The following is a 15,767-nucleotide window of genomic DNA, read 5'->3' as shown; positions in this document are numbered from 1 at the left end:
AACAAAATGGTGTATGAAATATACTTTGCAGTTATTGCTTTGCTTGTGTACTTTAACTTCACACATATAGATACATTAACTACAAATAAAAACTCATATCTCCCTCCATGGACCCATATTTCGCGATATCTAGAAAGCTGCTTTAACAAACTACTTGTAATTTACGAAAGGGAAAAAAAAGAAATGTACCATGAACGAAAACTGCGTTGTAACATTCTCTCTTGGAGGTTACAACACAACAAGTTCTCGTAATTTTACAACACCAGTCGTGTTGTTATCCTTAAACGGAACTCGGAACTGGTTCCCAGTTCCGTTTTACTTAAACGGAGCTCGGAACTGGTTCCTAGTTTCGTTTTTTCTTCAACGGAACTGAAAACTAGGACCAAGTCCCTTAAAATTCATACGTGAATGATAAATGACTTTGCATCCATTTGACACATGTAGTTTTTCTTCTTCAGATTCGGGTCTCATATTGAGATAAAGTACATAGACTATTTTCTTAAACGGAACTCGGAACTGGTTCCTAGTTCCGTTTAACTTAAACGGAACTCGGAACTGGTTCCTAGTTCCGTTTTACTTAAACGGAACTCGGAACTGGTTCCTAGTTTCGTTTTTCTTCAACGGAACTGAAAACTAGGACCAAGTCCCTTAAAATTCATACGTGAATGATAAATGACTTTGCACCCATTTGACACATGTAGTTTTTCTTCTTCAGATTCGGGTCTCATATTTAAATAAAGTACATAGAATATTTTCTTAAGCGGAACTCGGAACTGGCTACTACATAGTATTTCAGTTTTTCTTAAACGGAACTCGGAACTGGGACCAAAACTCGTAAAGCTAATACATTGCAGTTCCGTTTATCTTAAACGGAACTCGGAACTGGGACCAAAACCAATAAAGCTAATACATAGTATTTCAGTTTTTCTTAAACGGAACTCGGAACTGGACCAAAATCAATAAAGCTAATACATAGTATTTCAGTTTTTCTTAAACGGAACTCGGAACTGGGACCAAAACCAATAAAGCTAATACATAGTATTTCAGTTTTTCTTAAACGGAACTCGGAACTGGGACCTTAATCAATAAAGCTAATACATAGTATTTCAGTTTTTCTTAAACGGAACTCGGAACTGGGACCTTAATTAATCAATAAAGCTAATTCATAGTATTTCAGTTTTTCTTAAACGGAACTCGGAACTGGTTCCCAGTTCCGTTTTACTTAAACGGAACTCGGAACTGGTTCCTAGTTCCGTTTTTCTTAAACGGAACTCTGAACTGGTTCCGAGTTCCGTTTACGTTTACTTAAACGGAACTCGGAACTGGGACCTTAATCAATAAAACTAATACATAGTATTTCAGTTTTTCTTAAACGGAACTCGGAACTGGGACCTTAATCAATAAAGCTAATTCATTGTATTTCAGTTTTTCTTAAACGGAACTCGGAACTGGTTCCTAGTTCCGTTTACTTAAACGGAACTCGGAACTGGTTCCGAGTTCCGTTTTACTTAAACGGAACTCGGAACTCGGAACTCGGAACCAACTTCAGGCTCCCTCAGGAAAGAGTTATAAGAAGGGGTAAACGGATAAAAAGCACTAGTGTTACAATGGCGGAGCAGTTCTATGTTGGGATTTTCAATGAAAAAAACATAAAATACTTTGTTTTTCAAAACAACACGCAATGGACTTAAAATGCGACTTGATGGTATCTAAAAATCTTTTGTAGTAGAGGAAATAAAGGTGAATTACTGAAGCCAATCACTGCTAAGTTTAAGTCGAGCAACGCACAGCCCAAGGGAGCAAACTCGAGAAGTTTGTTCTGATTGACTCATCCATTTCATCTAGATATCATTACTCTATAATAATTTAATGGACAGCATCGTTTTATTTATGCTAACAAAATATCAGTTTTGAACAAAAATAGATCGCAAAAATTATATCAAGGTCTAATAAACACTAGACATTCAAATATTCAATTACGAAGCAAAACTCTAAACTATATTTGTGAAATGTTGGCGTCGACGCCGACACCTTCACGGCAGATGTAACTGTGTCAACACATAGACACGTTGTTAGACATAAGTTACAACAACTTATCAACGCCTTCTCCCAACATATATACATAGAGGATCTGTCATGAGTTTCCCTTCATATTAGATTTATGATACGAGTTTTGAATTTTTTATTTTTGTGAGCCTCTGGCGAGCAAAAATAAAAAATTCTAAACGAGTATCATAAATCTAATATGAAGGGAAACGAATGACAGATTCTTTTTATCATATGACGTTTTCTTTCATCGTTCCCCATCAAAAACTGATTCTCTCTTTTGCCTTGAATCGTCACATCTCAACCAAATCACCCGAACCTTCGAAGTAGGTCAATTATACCGACGAGAGAAGAAATAGTTCTAACACAACTGACTTTTGAAAAGGATTCATTTTATTAAATACACGTCTCAAAACAAAATTTCAGCATTTTTTCATTTAATCTATAATAGAATAATTGTCCTTGGTGTTTGAAACAATGACGAAAATATTTTAGTTTGAAAGTACATGAGCGACTGTTTTTGATGTGACGAAGCCGTGACGTCACTTGGCGCGATAATGGAGGCTTCGTTGTACAAATGTCTATTCGCTGTCGCTGTCGTACAGAACCATTGTACGGCGCCTTTTCACTGCTTTGTGTTTATCTTCGTCCTCGCGGGAGTTTATGGAGATGTGAAATGTTCCACCGTGAATATTCCCACTGAACATTGTGTTCAGACTTCCGTGAAAAGCGACGTTGGATGCCGATTTGTTGGCAGTGTTGTTTGTGTTGACATTACACGTGTTTGTCGACGACAGTGTCAGCATGTTATTCTGCGTAACCGTTGAAGGCAAGTTGTAACAAACTACATTGCCGTTTTTCATGAGGATTTTATTAAATAATGTTATTATTTGTTTATTTGAAAAGAATCTAGACTAGATATGTCTCATCGGACAACGCAACCGCAATTTTCTATCGGAGTTAAAATATGTTACTAAGGGTCGTAAAATAGATGTTTGCTAGGCCTAATTAACATCTTATAGTATAAATATAATTTAAAAAACTTAGGCTGTGTACATCAAGGATTTTATCTTTGATTGTACAACATGTTCTGTTAATACTAATAGACCGATTTGTCGTTGAGTTGATTTTTTTTAAAGTTTACAAGCACTAGTCGCCATTTTTACGAGTCGTAGTAAAAAGAAGTAGGTCGTTCCCACGCGTATGAATACAGTTCTCACGGAACCAGCCAATCAGCGTACGTAGGCTAGCGAAAGGTGTTATTACACTAGTGTCACAAAGAAAATTTACGTGATGGGTTTATGACACCGTATATAACGGTAGTCATATGATAAAGTGTATTACAAGGCATAGTTACATTTACGTGGATGATAACAGAAATGATATAATATACGGTTTCCTAAATAAACGGACAAATTACAAAATTCAAAACCTATTACTGGATTTGATAAAACATTGCACATATCTAAAGATATTTTTTTTTAGGTCAATGAAAAGTTGTGAGTTTCCATATAACATAACTTCTTAACTTATTGTAACATTTAGATTATTTAGGTTAAAATATGCCTTTCGTTAGCAAAACGGTTACATTCCATAAAATAGTGAAAGGCATTCTCAAAAGGATAACCACAAATGCAAGCTGCGCTTTTTACTCTAAAATGATCATAATTAAGGGAACTACTTTGGTGTCTTAATTTGGTATGCAATATATCAAGTTTCCAAATTTATAATGCACTGGAGGACGTGACTGGACATTTTAGATAATGATAATTAAAACGAATGCAAAGACGACAAGGAACGAGCTGAATTATCTAAACTATTCCAACAATAAAGGGAAGACGGTATAAAAGACGAGTTAGTATGAGAGAGCCTTAATCGCGGAATCCTATAATCATTAATATTACGTAGAGCATAGTTGATATTTTCTCCAATTAAAAGTAATTTATTATGCATCTTATACAACAGCTGTAGTTTCCTCTTTTTTTCTACTGTTAGCTAATGTTTCAAGTCCTGTTTCATCATACAAAATATTAATCGGTGTATAAGAAGGCAATCCTAATATAATGCGAACAGATTCGCGTTGAGCTTTTTCTAACTTTTCCGAATCCAATATAGTCCTGTATATTGACAAAAGAGCATCCCTGCTTAATAGATATTTCAGTTTCCTTAAGACATTGATTTCTTTTTTCATAACGGAAGTGTAAAAAATATTTATATGGTCCCCCCATTTTGCACTTGAATTAAAAACAACACCTGAATGCTTATGACAATCTGTAAAATTCAAAACATTTCCATCAATCTCAAGGTCTAAGTTTTCATCAAATATCTATATATTGCGAAATAAATAAAACATCTGTTTTTTGAGGATTACAATCAACTAACCATGCTTTAGACCAGTTATTGAGAATCTCTAGATCTCTATTTAAAGTAATTTGAATGTGTCTACATGACGAAGATGATTTAATCAAAGATGTGTCGTCTGCAAAAAGACGAGATGTAGATTCAAAAATATCTGCATTGTCATTTATGAATATAAGAAATAGTAGTGAACCGAGAATAGAGCCTTGAGGAACACCTGCTTCAATTAGACCTATAGTAGAAAAAGAACTGTTCAAAAAACCTGTTGGTATCTATGTGACAAACAATGTTTTAACGATATATACAATTCACCTCTAATACCATAAGATTTTAACTTAGCCATCAGACCCTTATGCCATACTCTATCGAAAGCTTTCGATATGTCACAAAATGCAATACATGTGTGTTTTCTTTCCTCAAGCGCAGTACATATTTGGTAATATTGACTTCGTACACTGTAGAATGACTATGCATAAAACCAGACTGATAGCTATACAATGGATTATTTTCTATAAAATGATTATACAGATGTTTAAAAATCACTCTTTCAAAAATTTTACCGACAGTAGATAATAATGAAATTGGTTTATAGTTCGAAAGAGAATGTCTATTACCTTTTTTAAACAATGGCATTACATTTGCTAGTTTCCATTTATTTGGATAAACTCCTGATAATAATAACATGTTAAACATTTTTTCTAGGGGAACACAAACAGTACTAGCAGTACTTTTAAGCATATGATGACTAATTCCATCCACACCCGAGACCTTGCCGAGCTTCAAAATCTGGAGAACATCACGTATTTCAGTTGAATTTATTTTCATAGAAAGAAATGATTTGTCAGTTCTAGGCTCAATAGTCGGAACATCAGAATTTCTGTCATCAACTCTTGTAATACTACAAAGATATTTATTTAATAATTCAGCCTCATCTTCATCTCTAGGGACTATATCATTTGTAGCAGGTGTCAACCAAGGATGATATAGAATGAGAAGTGTCGGACGTTTTAATCACTCTCCTAATCAATTTCCAGTACGATTTAGGATCAGAAGACGAGTACCTACAGTATCAATACTAGCATGACCATTTTCATAAAAGACAATACGGGCAAGTTTTTTTCATATAATTAACCTTCGCTGAGTCTTGAATTCATTAATATCTACTAGACATCTGGTTGACCTCGCCTTTTTATGTAATCTATCTCTAATTCTTAGATATTTTCGAAGTTCTGAGCTCATCCATGGTTTGTTGTTTGGTTTCATATTAACTTCCATACTAGGAATACATTCGCTAGCAAAATACAAAAATATATGCGTAAAACGATCGCACGCTGAATTAACAGTGTCACAATTTGAAAACATGCATGTTCGTACAGCTACACCTTACGTTTGAAGGTTGGTTTAAAATGACAAGGAATATTAATAGAAGCAGTGCAGCCATCTTGATCACTATATAAAACCGAATAAATCTAATATTTATATATACTATCGGTAGACTGTACAGGCGAGTCAATACAGGAAATTGAGTCAGACAAAATTATAGGATCTAATCAGCTAGCTCTAATACGGCCTATACGAGTAGGATATTTTATAACATTCGTTAATGATAATGAGTTCATAATGTCAAAAATAACATGAGTGTTTGAAGCAGTCAAGGAGTCAACATTTAAATCACCTGTTACTACCACGTTAGGAGAAATATCCAGAGCTTCGCTTATTGATGATCTTAAATATCCCAAAATGGTATGATAGAATGTTCAGATCTATAAACTATCCCGAAGATATAACTAGTGTGAGATAAACTAATTTTAATCCATATTACTTCATCACCTGAATGTTCCAGTTCTTGCAAACGATCAACTTACAGGAGATTGTTAACTGTTAACATAAACTAAGATACAAATCGTCTGTAATAACTTGATCATCTAAATGAGTTTCGGTTAGACACATTATATCATAACCATCTACTATGTCCTCAATGTCATATAATTTATGTATTACACTTCTAATATTTAGTTGAAAAATAGAAAGCTCGCCAAGCCCCGGGCCAGGATTAGACTCAACATCCATATGCTGTAATAAAAGCATTAACAGAATCAATGAAAACTCGATACTCCGAAAACACATAGTGTATACATTTAAATGAAAGATCAACCAATGTAGAAAAATAAACCACTGGCGGAACTGTTTTAACCAACAGTTTAAACCCAAATCATAAAATGATAAATGATTTCATCACACATTACGTAGGTACCGATCGCTATTCTATGGCACATAAACGAGTTACCCATTATCAAAGTTGTAAGCCAAGGGAAGCATATAATAGAGACTCAGAACTTGTAAATTCAAAGTGAACAAAACGAACCAAGTTGAACAATGTGATAAAGAAGCTAACATAAGAGAAGTTGATATACAGTACACTCTTTTCGTGGTGTAGTGATAAAGGCAGTTCATTTAAGGAGAAAATAATAAGTTACTTCATGGTAAAGCAGAAGCGCTCCCGCTTTCTGTCCTTATAGCCAAGATGGCAAATTAGAAAAACAAAGATGACAAAAATAGGTTAGATGCTATCACACTAATAATATCTACAAACAATAGAAATTTCATTTACAACATATGGAGCAAAAAAGGAGGAGAACTTGCTGCGGCATATTACAATCATGCTAATTGTTATCGGTATGATACAATGAATGAATTATATTAGCAATGTTGTTTTATGATTATGTAATTTGAATGTTTTGGGGTGTAATGTAATGTTAATTGCTTTAATCATGAATATTGTTTCTGTAGTGTCAGGTTTAGGATTGATACATGTACGCATACATACACCATAAACATACATCATCACATATGTGCACACACTCAACGCCCTGCACCCTGATACACACTTGAAAATTCACGAAATATCTCTCATGAAAACATAAACGCGCACAAAATCTGATACACAGAAATATATATATGTATATGACACATTTACGCTCACATCATTTTTTTATAGTGTAAATGTACATAAAGTCATAATATTTACAAATCAGAATACTTTAAAAAAAATAAATGGGGGGGGGGGGGGGGGGGGGGATGTATTGAATGTCCATAGTCTTATCAATTGCCTTTGATTGATTGGGAAATTTGATATTTCCATTGTTGGTGAATGCATTACCTTCGGAGTTAGATAAATCACTAAAAATCATTGAACTGTCCTTAACGCTATCCTTGTTTCCCTGCAAACTAACAGAGATGTTCACATATTCAATTAATTTCCTGCTTCTTTGTCATTTCTGATCTCGGAATCTAACAAAAAGAGATTACACTAGTTTAGATCATCCAAGCTGTCTCTATAGTAGATGGAAATAAAGTAGGACTGTGGGATTAAATGTCGCTAACATAAATGTCCCCAGCATTCAACCGATTTACTCGTGTGATGCACTACCGCCAGACTCCCGTGGGTTTACACAACATCACTACACGCAATCGTCACTTGACAGTCAAATCTGTCTGTGACATGAAAACACAAACAGGAAGATGGACTATGATACATACCTGATTTAATGGAAGTCTTGACTTTCAGAAAACATGGGGAGGGTACAGACATGGATTTCGGTCACCAAACGGAGAATACTGGCTCGGAAACGAGGCAGTATATCTGTTGATCTCTACGCAACCACACTTTTCATTGTATTTGAAGATGTTCATGGTGAGGTAAAATATGCAAACTATGATAATAGATGTTTTCGTAACAGAAACCTTTTTTCCACTTCTGATCGTGACCAAGACCGATGGAGAACTGGCCAATTCGCTGAGATCATATATAAAGTATAACATTTACGGTCTATATAAACCCTTGAATATTAATGATAGATATTCTATGCATTGGAAGAATTTTGTTCCGGACTTTTCACAGCTCTCAAATCTGCGAAAATGAAGAAAGGGAAAACCTCATAAATTAGAGAAAAAGAACTGTTGCGCTGATGACATGTAATTAATGGTAGGCATCTTTTTTTAACATTTTGAGATTTTGACTTGAACTATGTTATATCTTTATATGTTACAGAATGTATTCAGAAAACATACCATAATTAATAAGACAGTGGTTGAGTGTATCACTCGTGTGTGTTAATGCTAAACATTTGCTAACAAATACATTAAAGACTGCTATTATCACATATATAAGATTTGGTTTGTTTGTTTTTGTTTAACGTCCTATTAACAGCCAGGGTCATTTAAGGACGTGCCAGGTTTTGGAGGTGGAGGAAAGCCGGAGTACCCGGAGAAAAACCACCGGCCTACGGTCAGTACCTGGCAACTGCCCCACGTAGGTTTCGAACTCGCAACCCAGTGGTGGAGGGCTAGTGATAAAGTGTCGGTACACCTTAACCACTCGGCCACCGCGGCCCCGCACATATATAAGACATATTTCGTTTACAAAATGTCTATCAATATAGTCTTCTTGTTTGTTTTTGCCGTTTTGCGTTAGATGATCCTTCTGGACTGATCAATTTACAAAGGTGTGAACAACGCCAAAGCACTGCCTTTTCTTATCGTTAGCGTGATGTGTGCTTTCAAACACTTTGACGATAGAGATAAATATGCTTAGTATTGCTCAAGGTTTTTTCATTCGAAACGACTTCACCGAATTTTAACTGAATATAAGGTATAGAATATTCATTGTTTATTTGGTATCATGCGGAATTTGAACTTTTAAGTCGTGCAGAAATAAACGTTAATGCTATTTTTTCAAGCAACGATGCACAAACGTCTGTGTTAAGTCCAGTTTTAAACAATGATACATTTTTTGCTGGTTAATATCAGTGATTGAATGAGTATTTTCATGACAAAAAGGTTTATATAGTACAACAAGAGGAACATTTGTATGTGTCGTGGCGACCAGTAATACGTTATGTAATATAATATGATCCTGTAACTTATAATTAGCTGTTAATCATCTGGCAGGACGCATGTGTCTTACAACTGTAAGCAATACGTTATTATTCTAATGGGATCCTGTAACTTGGATGATGTCATTTATTAAAGGTTGATCGATGGATTGGAAAAGAGTATACCAAAAACGACAATATGCAATTACACATTTACGCTTTCAAAAGAGATGGTGATAATTCCAAGCATTAAGGGTTTTGGTGACTTTTTCTTGTTGTGTGCCATATTAAATGCACCAAGGGGGAGTTTCACTTTCTAAATGGATGAATGATACAACCCAGTTCGTTAATTCCAAGCATTACGGGTTTAGCTGATTTTTTTCTTGTTGTTTGCTAAATAAAATTCACCACAGTAACGTTCAGTACATCTCATTTAGCTCATTTAGTGATAGTTTGCGTCACGTTGTATCATACTCAGTAGTGATCACTTTTTGTAAATGTGTCGCAATCAAAGTCAAACCCAATACATGATAATGGATTTCTATTATTTATATATTTAGTATATCTTTATCTCACATCTGGCATGATCCCATGAACTTAGACTCGCCTTTTGAAAACGGCAGTGTATAAGATAAACGCTGCTTTATACGTACTTTCCAATTACACATCCAAACGGCTGTTCAACAATACGTACAGAACTCCGGCGAACTAGGTGAATATTATCTTAAAGTTATATTGCGGTTTCTGGTGTATGATTTATTTTTACACTTTCGAAATTTCTGATTAGATAATGAACATTTAGTATTCATAGAAGAAACATCACTCAGACATTTCCACTATTTGACTATTGACATATTCGACAAGATTTATATAGTAATATGTTCCTTAAATCTGTGGTTTTAGATATCTTATTCACGTTTTTGAATCCCTATATATATATTGGTAGGTTTTTCATGCTTTTTGAAATATCAGAATCAAATACCTTCCGTATCTTCAAGACTAGATAATATACATGTAAAGCCACTGTTGTGTTCATGTTTAGCCCTTTGTGTAAACCCTTTGTTCTTTGTTTGAGTCCTTTCTTTAAATCCTTTGTTTGAGTCCTTCGTTCTTTGTTTGATTACTTTGTTTTTGTACTTTGTTTGAATAGCGATTACGATGTTGACATAATGCTATTCTCTGCCTGCTTAGCCAAACTTTGGTTTCTAAAAAAAAGCGTTTCAGCGTGTAAGAGTTCTAACTTTGGTAGTTAGCGATGTCTGCAATACGTATCCTCTGTGTTAAATATTTCTTTATTATTTCATGAATAAATAAGATCTGTCAAAACACAAGATCTACGAACTTGTGACCATTGTTGCAGTCAACCACAATCGAGGATAATATTCTTTGTTATTTTTTTTTAATTACTAAGATGTAGTAATTTAAATTTGTTTTTCTTTTCTTTCAGGAAAACAACAATGCGTGTACTTATCTTTATCCTTGGATTATCGTCTGCTTTAGCGTAAGTTTTAATCAAGTGTTCTGTTATTCAACCTTATACTTGTTTCCTTAAATCCATTTAAGTGTGTTCCTTATAATTATACATTATGTTCTTATTAATGCCTTTTTGTTTGTTTGCTTGAAGATCTTGTAATTTTGTAATGGAGGTGGGATACATGGACATCATATTGTCAGTAACATTAGAAATCAAGATTTTTAGGATACAACAGTCGAACAAACGTTACTAACGGAGGGAATAGACTTTATCACAGACCGCTATACTTACCCCCACAGAGCTCTTGACACCACTGCGGAGATCCTGGCGGCCGTGGACAAATCTTTCATCGGTGCGGATGGTAACCATGATGGATTGCTTGAGCTTGATGAACTCCTACAGTCATACGTTCATGTGGATGGAAATGGTATAGATTAGAAATACTATAGATACATTCATCTATATATCTATACATAAACAAATTTGTCAGCGCATAAATATAGTACTTAAGTCACTAATATTTTGAATAATGATAACCTCGGAGACGCAGTGGCCGAATGGTCGAGATGTCCCGACACTTTATCAGTAGCCCTCCACCTCTGGGTCTGAAGTTCGAAACGGACTTGGGGCAGTTGTCTGGTACTGGCCGTATCTCCAGTACTCCGACTTTCCTCCACCTCCAAAAACCAGGCACATCTTTAAGTGACCTTGTTATATTTGTATAGGACGTTCAACAAAATAAACCAATCCTCAATAACAAAATTAATGTTTACAGATGCAATGACTATATATATTGTTTTTTGTTCGATAGATTTAAATCGTATGGAAAACCTTTGTATATTGTTTGTTATCGCACCTTATAACTGGTAAAACTACTAACACTAATGATATCAATATCTTATTGAGGCTTTCAAAAAGGGACCTATATAAACATTATGGCAGTGCGTCCGTTTTTCAGTGCGTGCATCATATATACTGTATTATTCTACATAAAACTTTCATACGTATTAGAATGACTAAATGTCATGAACGAGATGGAAGTCACTGCAATCCGTATTTTGCTAGTTTATCTCGATAGTATGTTGTATTTAAAGTATGTAATGGTTAAACTGCAAAGCAAAAGCGGCTATCTTTAGAGCTCTGCTCAGAATAGCATCTGGTCCTTATTAAACCTCGCTTATTTAAACCGAAAAATTGTTCATACAGTAATTTCTAACTTTGTCAATATTTTACGCTGCCGTGTTATATCTTACCTAGACTTATGAGGAGCCTCATTTCAGCCCTTAAAGAAGAAAATGACAACACTATATAGCCACTTTCGAATTACACTGTACTTGATTACCAAATAATAATTTCGATGTGAAGTATTATATAAACTGAGCAGAGGAGCAAGATAAATATTTCTCCGCAAATCTTATCACGCCTACATAATATCCATCTTTAAGAGCTCCATTGTGGAGACACGTGAAGGTTGTATATCCTATAGTAATTGCATCATGCTTTCCGAAACCTTCCGCAATGCCTTTGGTTAGACATGAAAGATTAACATGGAAGACGTTATATTGTTAGCATGTCTGATGAGCATGTAATATCGTTATTAGGGGACGGCAGAATCAGCGAGAACGAGTTTGAGTCACGCTCCACGAATCATACTTACACAAGAGTAGTTTTCATGATGCTTGACTATGACGGTGACGGTTACCTTGACACCTCTTCTGTTTATGGACAGTACTCTGTGATGGATTCCAATGGTGAGTACCAACAATACGAGTTTCCATATTTCGAACCATTGCTGTTTTGATCAGTTTATCAGGGAATCGATTCCTAGTCATTGTCTACATGCGCATTTTAACGTTTACAGGGGACAATGAAGTCAGTCGAAGAGAATTTGACGTTTATTATTCCAAGGTAAGCGATATTATATATATAATGCGTTTATGACATAGATCCTATCCGAGGAAATTATGTATGAAATTTTATTCTTCCAGCAACTGCAATATAAATGTTTCAGTATAAAATAAGTTGTCGGAAATGCATAAATGAGAATTGGTTGACAACATTGCCCGTATGCAAACAGGAAACTATATCCTCGTGCTCAAACATGAAATCTGTACTTAACTTTTACTTTTTCTGAAATCATCAAAATCAAAAACAGTTTAAACGAAAAATATAATTACTGAAGAAAATCACCAGTCATCAGTAATTGAGCCTTAACACAATATGTAAAGTATGAGAAGGTTGCAAAAAATGTTAACATTTTGAGTTCGGAGTCGTATTAACATGTATATCTTGTTCAACCTGTTTACTACATGTAGTATAGTACCATTTTAAATCGAGTTACAGATACAAAATATTACCCGACGATAATGGATGACTTACTTCTTTCGCAGATTATGATAGACGCCATAGACACGTACGGCTATTTGGTAGACTTACAACCTATTCATCAATAAAGCCAACGTCCGGTAAGCTATAGGAATCTGAAAACATATTTAGTACTATCGAATATATTTCATAATGTGGCCTAGAGTTGGTATTTGGTCCTAGCGAAAAATGCTATAATATTGCCATGAGTGAATTTTATGTATAGGATTACTGAAGGAACTATTCATTTTTCTTTTCATTACATTTTCAGAACTTAATTACACAGTACTTAAAAGGCAATATTTGTTCAAATACTTTTAAAACCGTTAATTGCCAATTAGTGAATATTGACAAATTGCCAATTTCAACTGCAACGAAAAATTACACATTTTGTCTTCATTTCACTTGTAAAATTAATAGAATTTATTGATGCCAATTTAATTTGCCATAGATCAAAATGTTCTTTCTTAAATATTAACATTCAATATGTGCAGCGTTGTGTTGTTATGTGTGCTGCCTTGTGCCATGTTTTCATTTCACACAGATTTTAACAAATCATTTCAATGGGTATTGGGCGATAGACTTATGCCTATATATGCCCTCTCAAACGTGTTGGCAATGTGTGGTGCCAATTGTGGTGCCATGATTGGTTCAATATGTTATGTCATGTGTTGAGACATGTGGTGTGTGGTGACATGTGCTGTGACATGTGTGTTGTGACATGTGCTGTGACATGTGTTGTGACATGTGTGGTGTTATGTGTGGTGTCATGTGTTGTGTCATGTGTTGTGCCATGTGCTGTAACATGAGTGGTGACATGTGGAGTGTCATGTGGAGTGAAATAAGTGATGCCTTTAGTGGTGTCATGTGGAGTGAAATAAGTGGTGTCATGTGGAGTGAAATGAGTGGTGCCTTAAGTGGTGTCATGTGGAGTGAAATGAGTGGTGCCTTAAGTGGTGTCATGTGGAGTGAAATGAGTGGTGCCTTAAGTGGTGTCATGTGGAGTGAAATGAGTGGTGCCTTAAGTGGTGTCATGTGGAGTGAAATGAGTGGTGCCTTAAGTGGTGTCATGTATGACCCCATGTGTATTCCCTGGATACTAATGTTCTGTCATGGTTCTTCTTATCTCCGTCTCGTTTTGGCTCCAGTGATGTCAAATTTTTGTATCGTGTACTAATGCTCCTTTCAAATTTTCAGTTCTGTTTAGCAATAAAACATTACTTATTTAAAAACATTATTAAGTTTGTTACGTCTATTTTGTTTACCTTTGTACTCAAAGCTCTGACCGTCGGTGTTTATAATTGTATCAATACTTTAATTATTTAGTATTTCCTGTTTTACATGTGTTGTGACCCGACTGGTGTCATGAATGGTGCCATTCGTGGTGACATGAGTGGTGAAATGTTGGATGACACGAGTGGTGCCAGGTGGCATGACGTGTGTTTTGACATATGTGGTGACATAAGTTGTGCCATGTGGGATTACATGTGTGTTAACACGATAAGGGCATGTGGGATGACATTATGTAGACATGTGTGGTGCCTTGTGTGGTAAAATGTGAGGTGACATGAGTTGTTCAATGCGTGATGTTATGCTGCTACCTAGAGATCAGTGTTCGGTCATAGTTCTTCATCTACTCCTTCTCGTTTTGCCTTCATTGGTGTCTAATTGTTTTGTCGACAGCTGATATTCTTTTCTATTTTTGGTTGTGGTTTGCGATAAAACATTGCTAATTAAAAAATACTATTAAGCGACATCAAATTATTTTCCATTCGTTTATTTTTAGCCTGCAGTTTCCTGATCCTTGGTGTGGATATAATATGTACACATAATCTTATTAACAAACTTATCAATTATTGAGAGTTGTTTTGTATTTCGTGTTTTACAATATACATAGTAATAAATACTGTGTAACCTTTTACTTTATCAAGAGCGAAAATACCGCACTCAATAATGATGTCGTTAAAATCCCTATAGACACGTTCTGACTTCATTGTCAAGGAAGGTTGTGTCAGCCGGACTTAAGTCTGTGAAATAAAACACCCGTAGAATAAATAAATATCAAAAGATAACAATATCGGAACTTGCCGTTTGGATTTTTACATCAATGTATATTTCGGGGTTAAGGGGAAATATTTCAGGAAATAGTGTCTGATTTTCATCAATTTGGTATACTCCATCGTTCGCCCAGAATATGGCTTGTTCGTGTTCTTTTCTGAATAGTCAATGAACAACGACGTATTATCGCAACCATAACTTCAACTCAAAATCTGTAAAATGAGGGGAAATATTACCATGGATATAGCAAAACTTTTGGGAGATTAAGACCAGGTGCTCCAGAGAATTAAGCGTCATTTCTATATTGGTCTATTTCATCGTCTATTTATTCCATATTTTTTCCTGGCATGATTACAGTCTTCCTTGACTAGGCCTATCATACCGTCTTCCCTGACAAGACTTGTTCTTCTTCTTTCCCTGACTAGACCTATTCCACCGCCTTCTCTGACTTGACTTGTTCCTCCACTTTCCCTGGCAAGACCTATTCCACCGTCTTCCCTGACTAGACTCATTCCAAAGCCTTCCCTGACAAGACTTGTTTTTCTTCTTTCCCTGACTAGACCTATTACACCGCCTTCTTTGAGTGGACTTGT

General features: G+C 35.3%; 1 protein-coding gene across 1 annotated transcript; it reads left to right on the top strand.

The window, feature by feature from the left end:
* The first annotated feature begins 9,852 nt into the window (after nt 1–9,852).
* Nucleotides 9,853–14,974, top strand: LOC117341065. Its single transcript, XM_033902899.1, has 7 exons — nt 9,853–9,990; nt 10,726–10,779; nt 11,052–11,179; nt 12,354–12,503; nt 12,614–12,660; nt 13,143–13,217; nt 14,903–14,974. The coding sequence occupies exons 2-6, from the start codon at nt 10,736–10,738 to the stop codon at nt 13,203–13,205; spliced, it is 432 nt and encodes a 143-aa protein (XP_033758790.1). The 5' UTR covers nt 9,853–9,990; nt 10,726–10,735; the 3' UTR covers nt 13,206–13,217; nt 14,903–14,974.
* The last annotated feature ends 793 nt before the right edge of the window (nt 14,975–15,767 follow it).

This window comes from Pecten maximus, chromosome 2 (genome assembly GCF_902652985.1).
Source record: "Pecten maximus chromosome 2, xPecMax1.1, whole genome shotgun sequence".
Taxonomy (NCBI): domain Eukaryota; kingdom Metazoa; phylum Mollusca; class Bivalvia; order Pectinida; family Pectinidae; genus Pecten; species Pecten maximus.
The sequence above is the reverse complement of the archived record's forward strand: the minus strand, read 5'-3'. Positions and strand labels throughout refer to the sequence as shown.

Coding starts and splice junctions, on each gene's coding strand:
- LOC117341065 (XM_033902899.1), top strand. CDS start 10,736: ATGCGTGTACTTATCTTTATCCTTGGATTATCGTCTGCTTTAGC. Junction 10,780..11,051: donor GGATTATCGTCTGCTTTAGC/GTAAGTTTTAAT, acceptor TTACCCCCACAG/AGCTCTTGACACCACTGCGG. Junction 11,180..12,353: donor CGTTCATGTGGATGGAAATG/GTATAGATTAGA, acceptor TATCGTTATTAG/GGGACGGCAGAATCAGCGAG.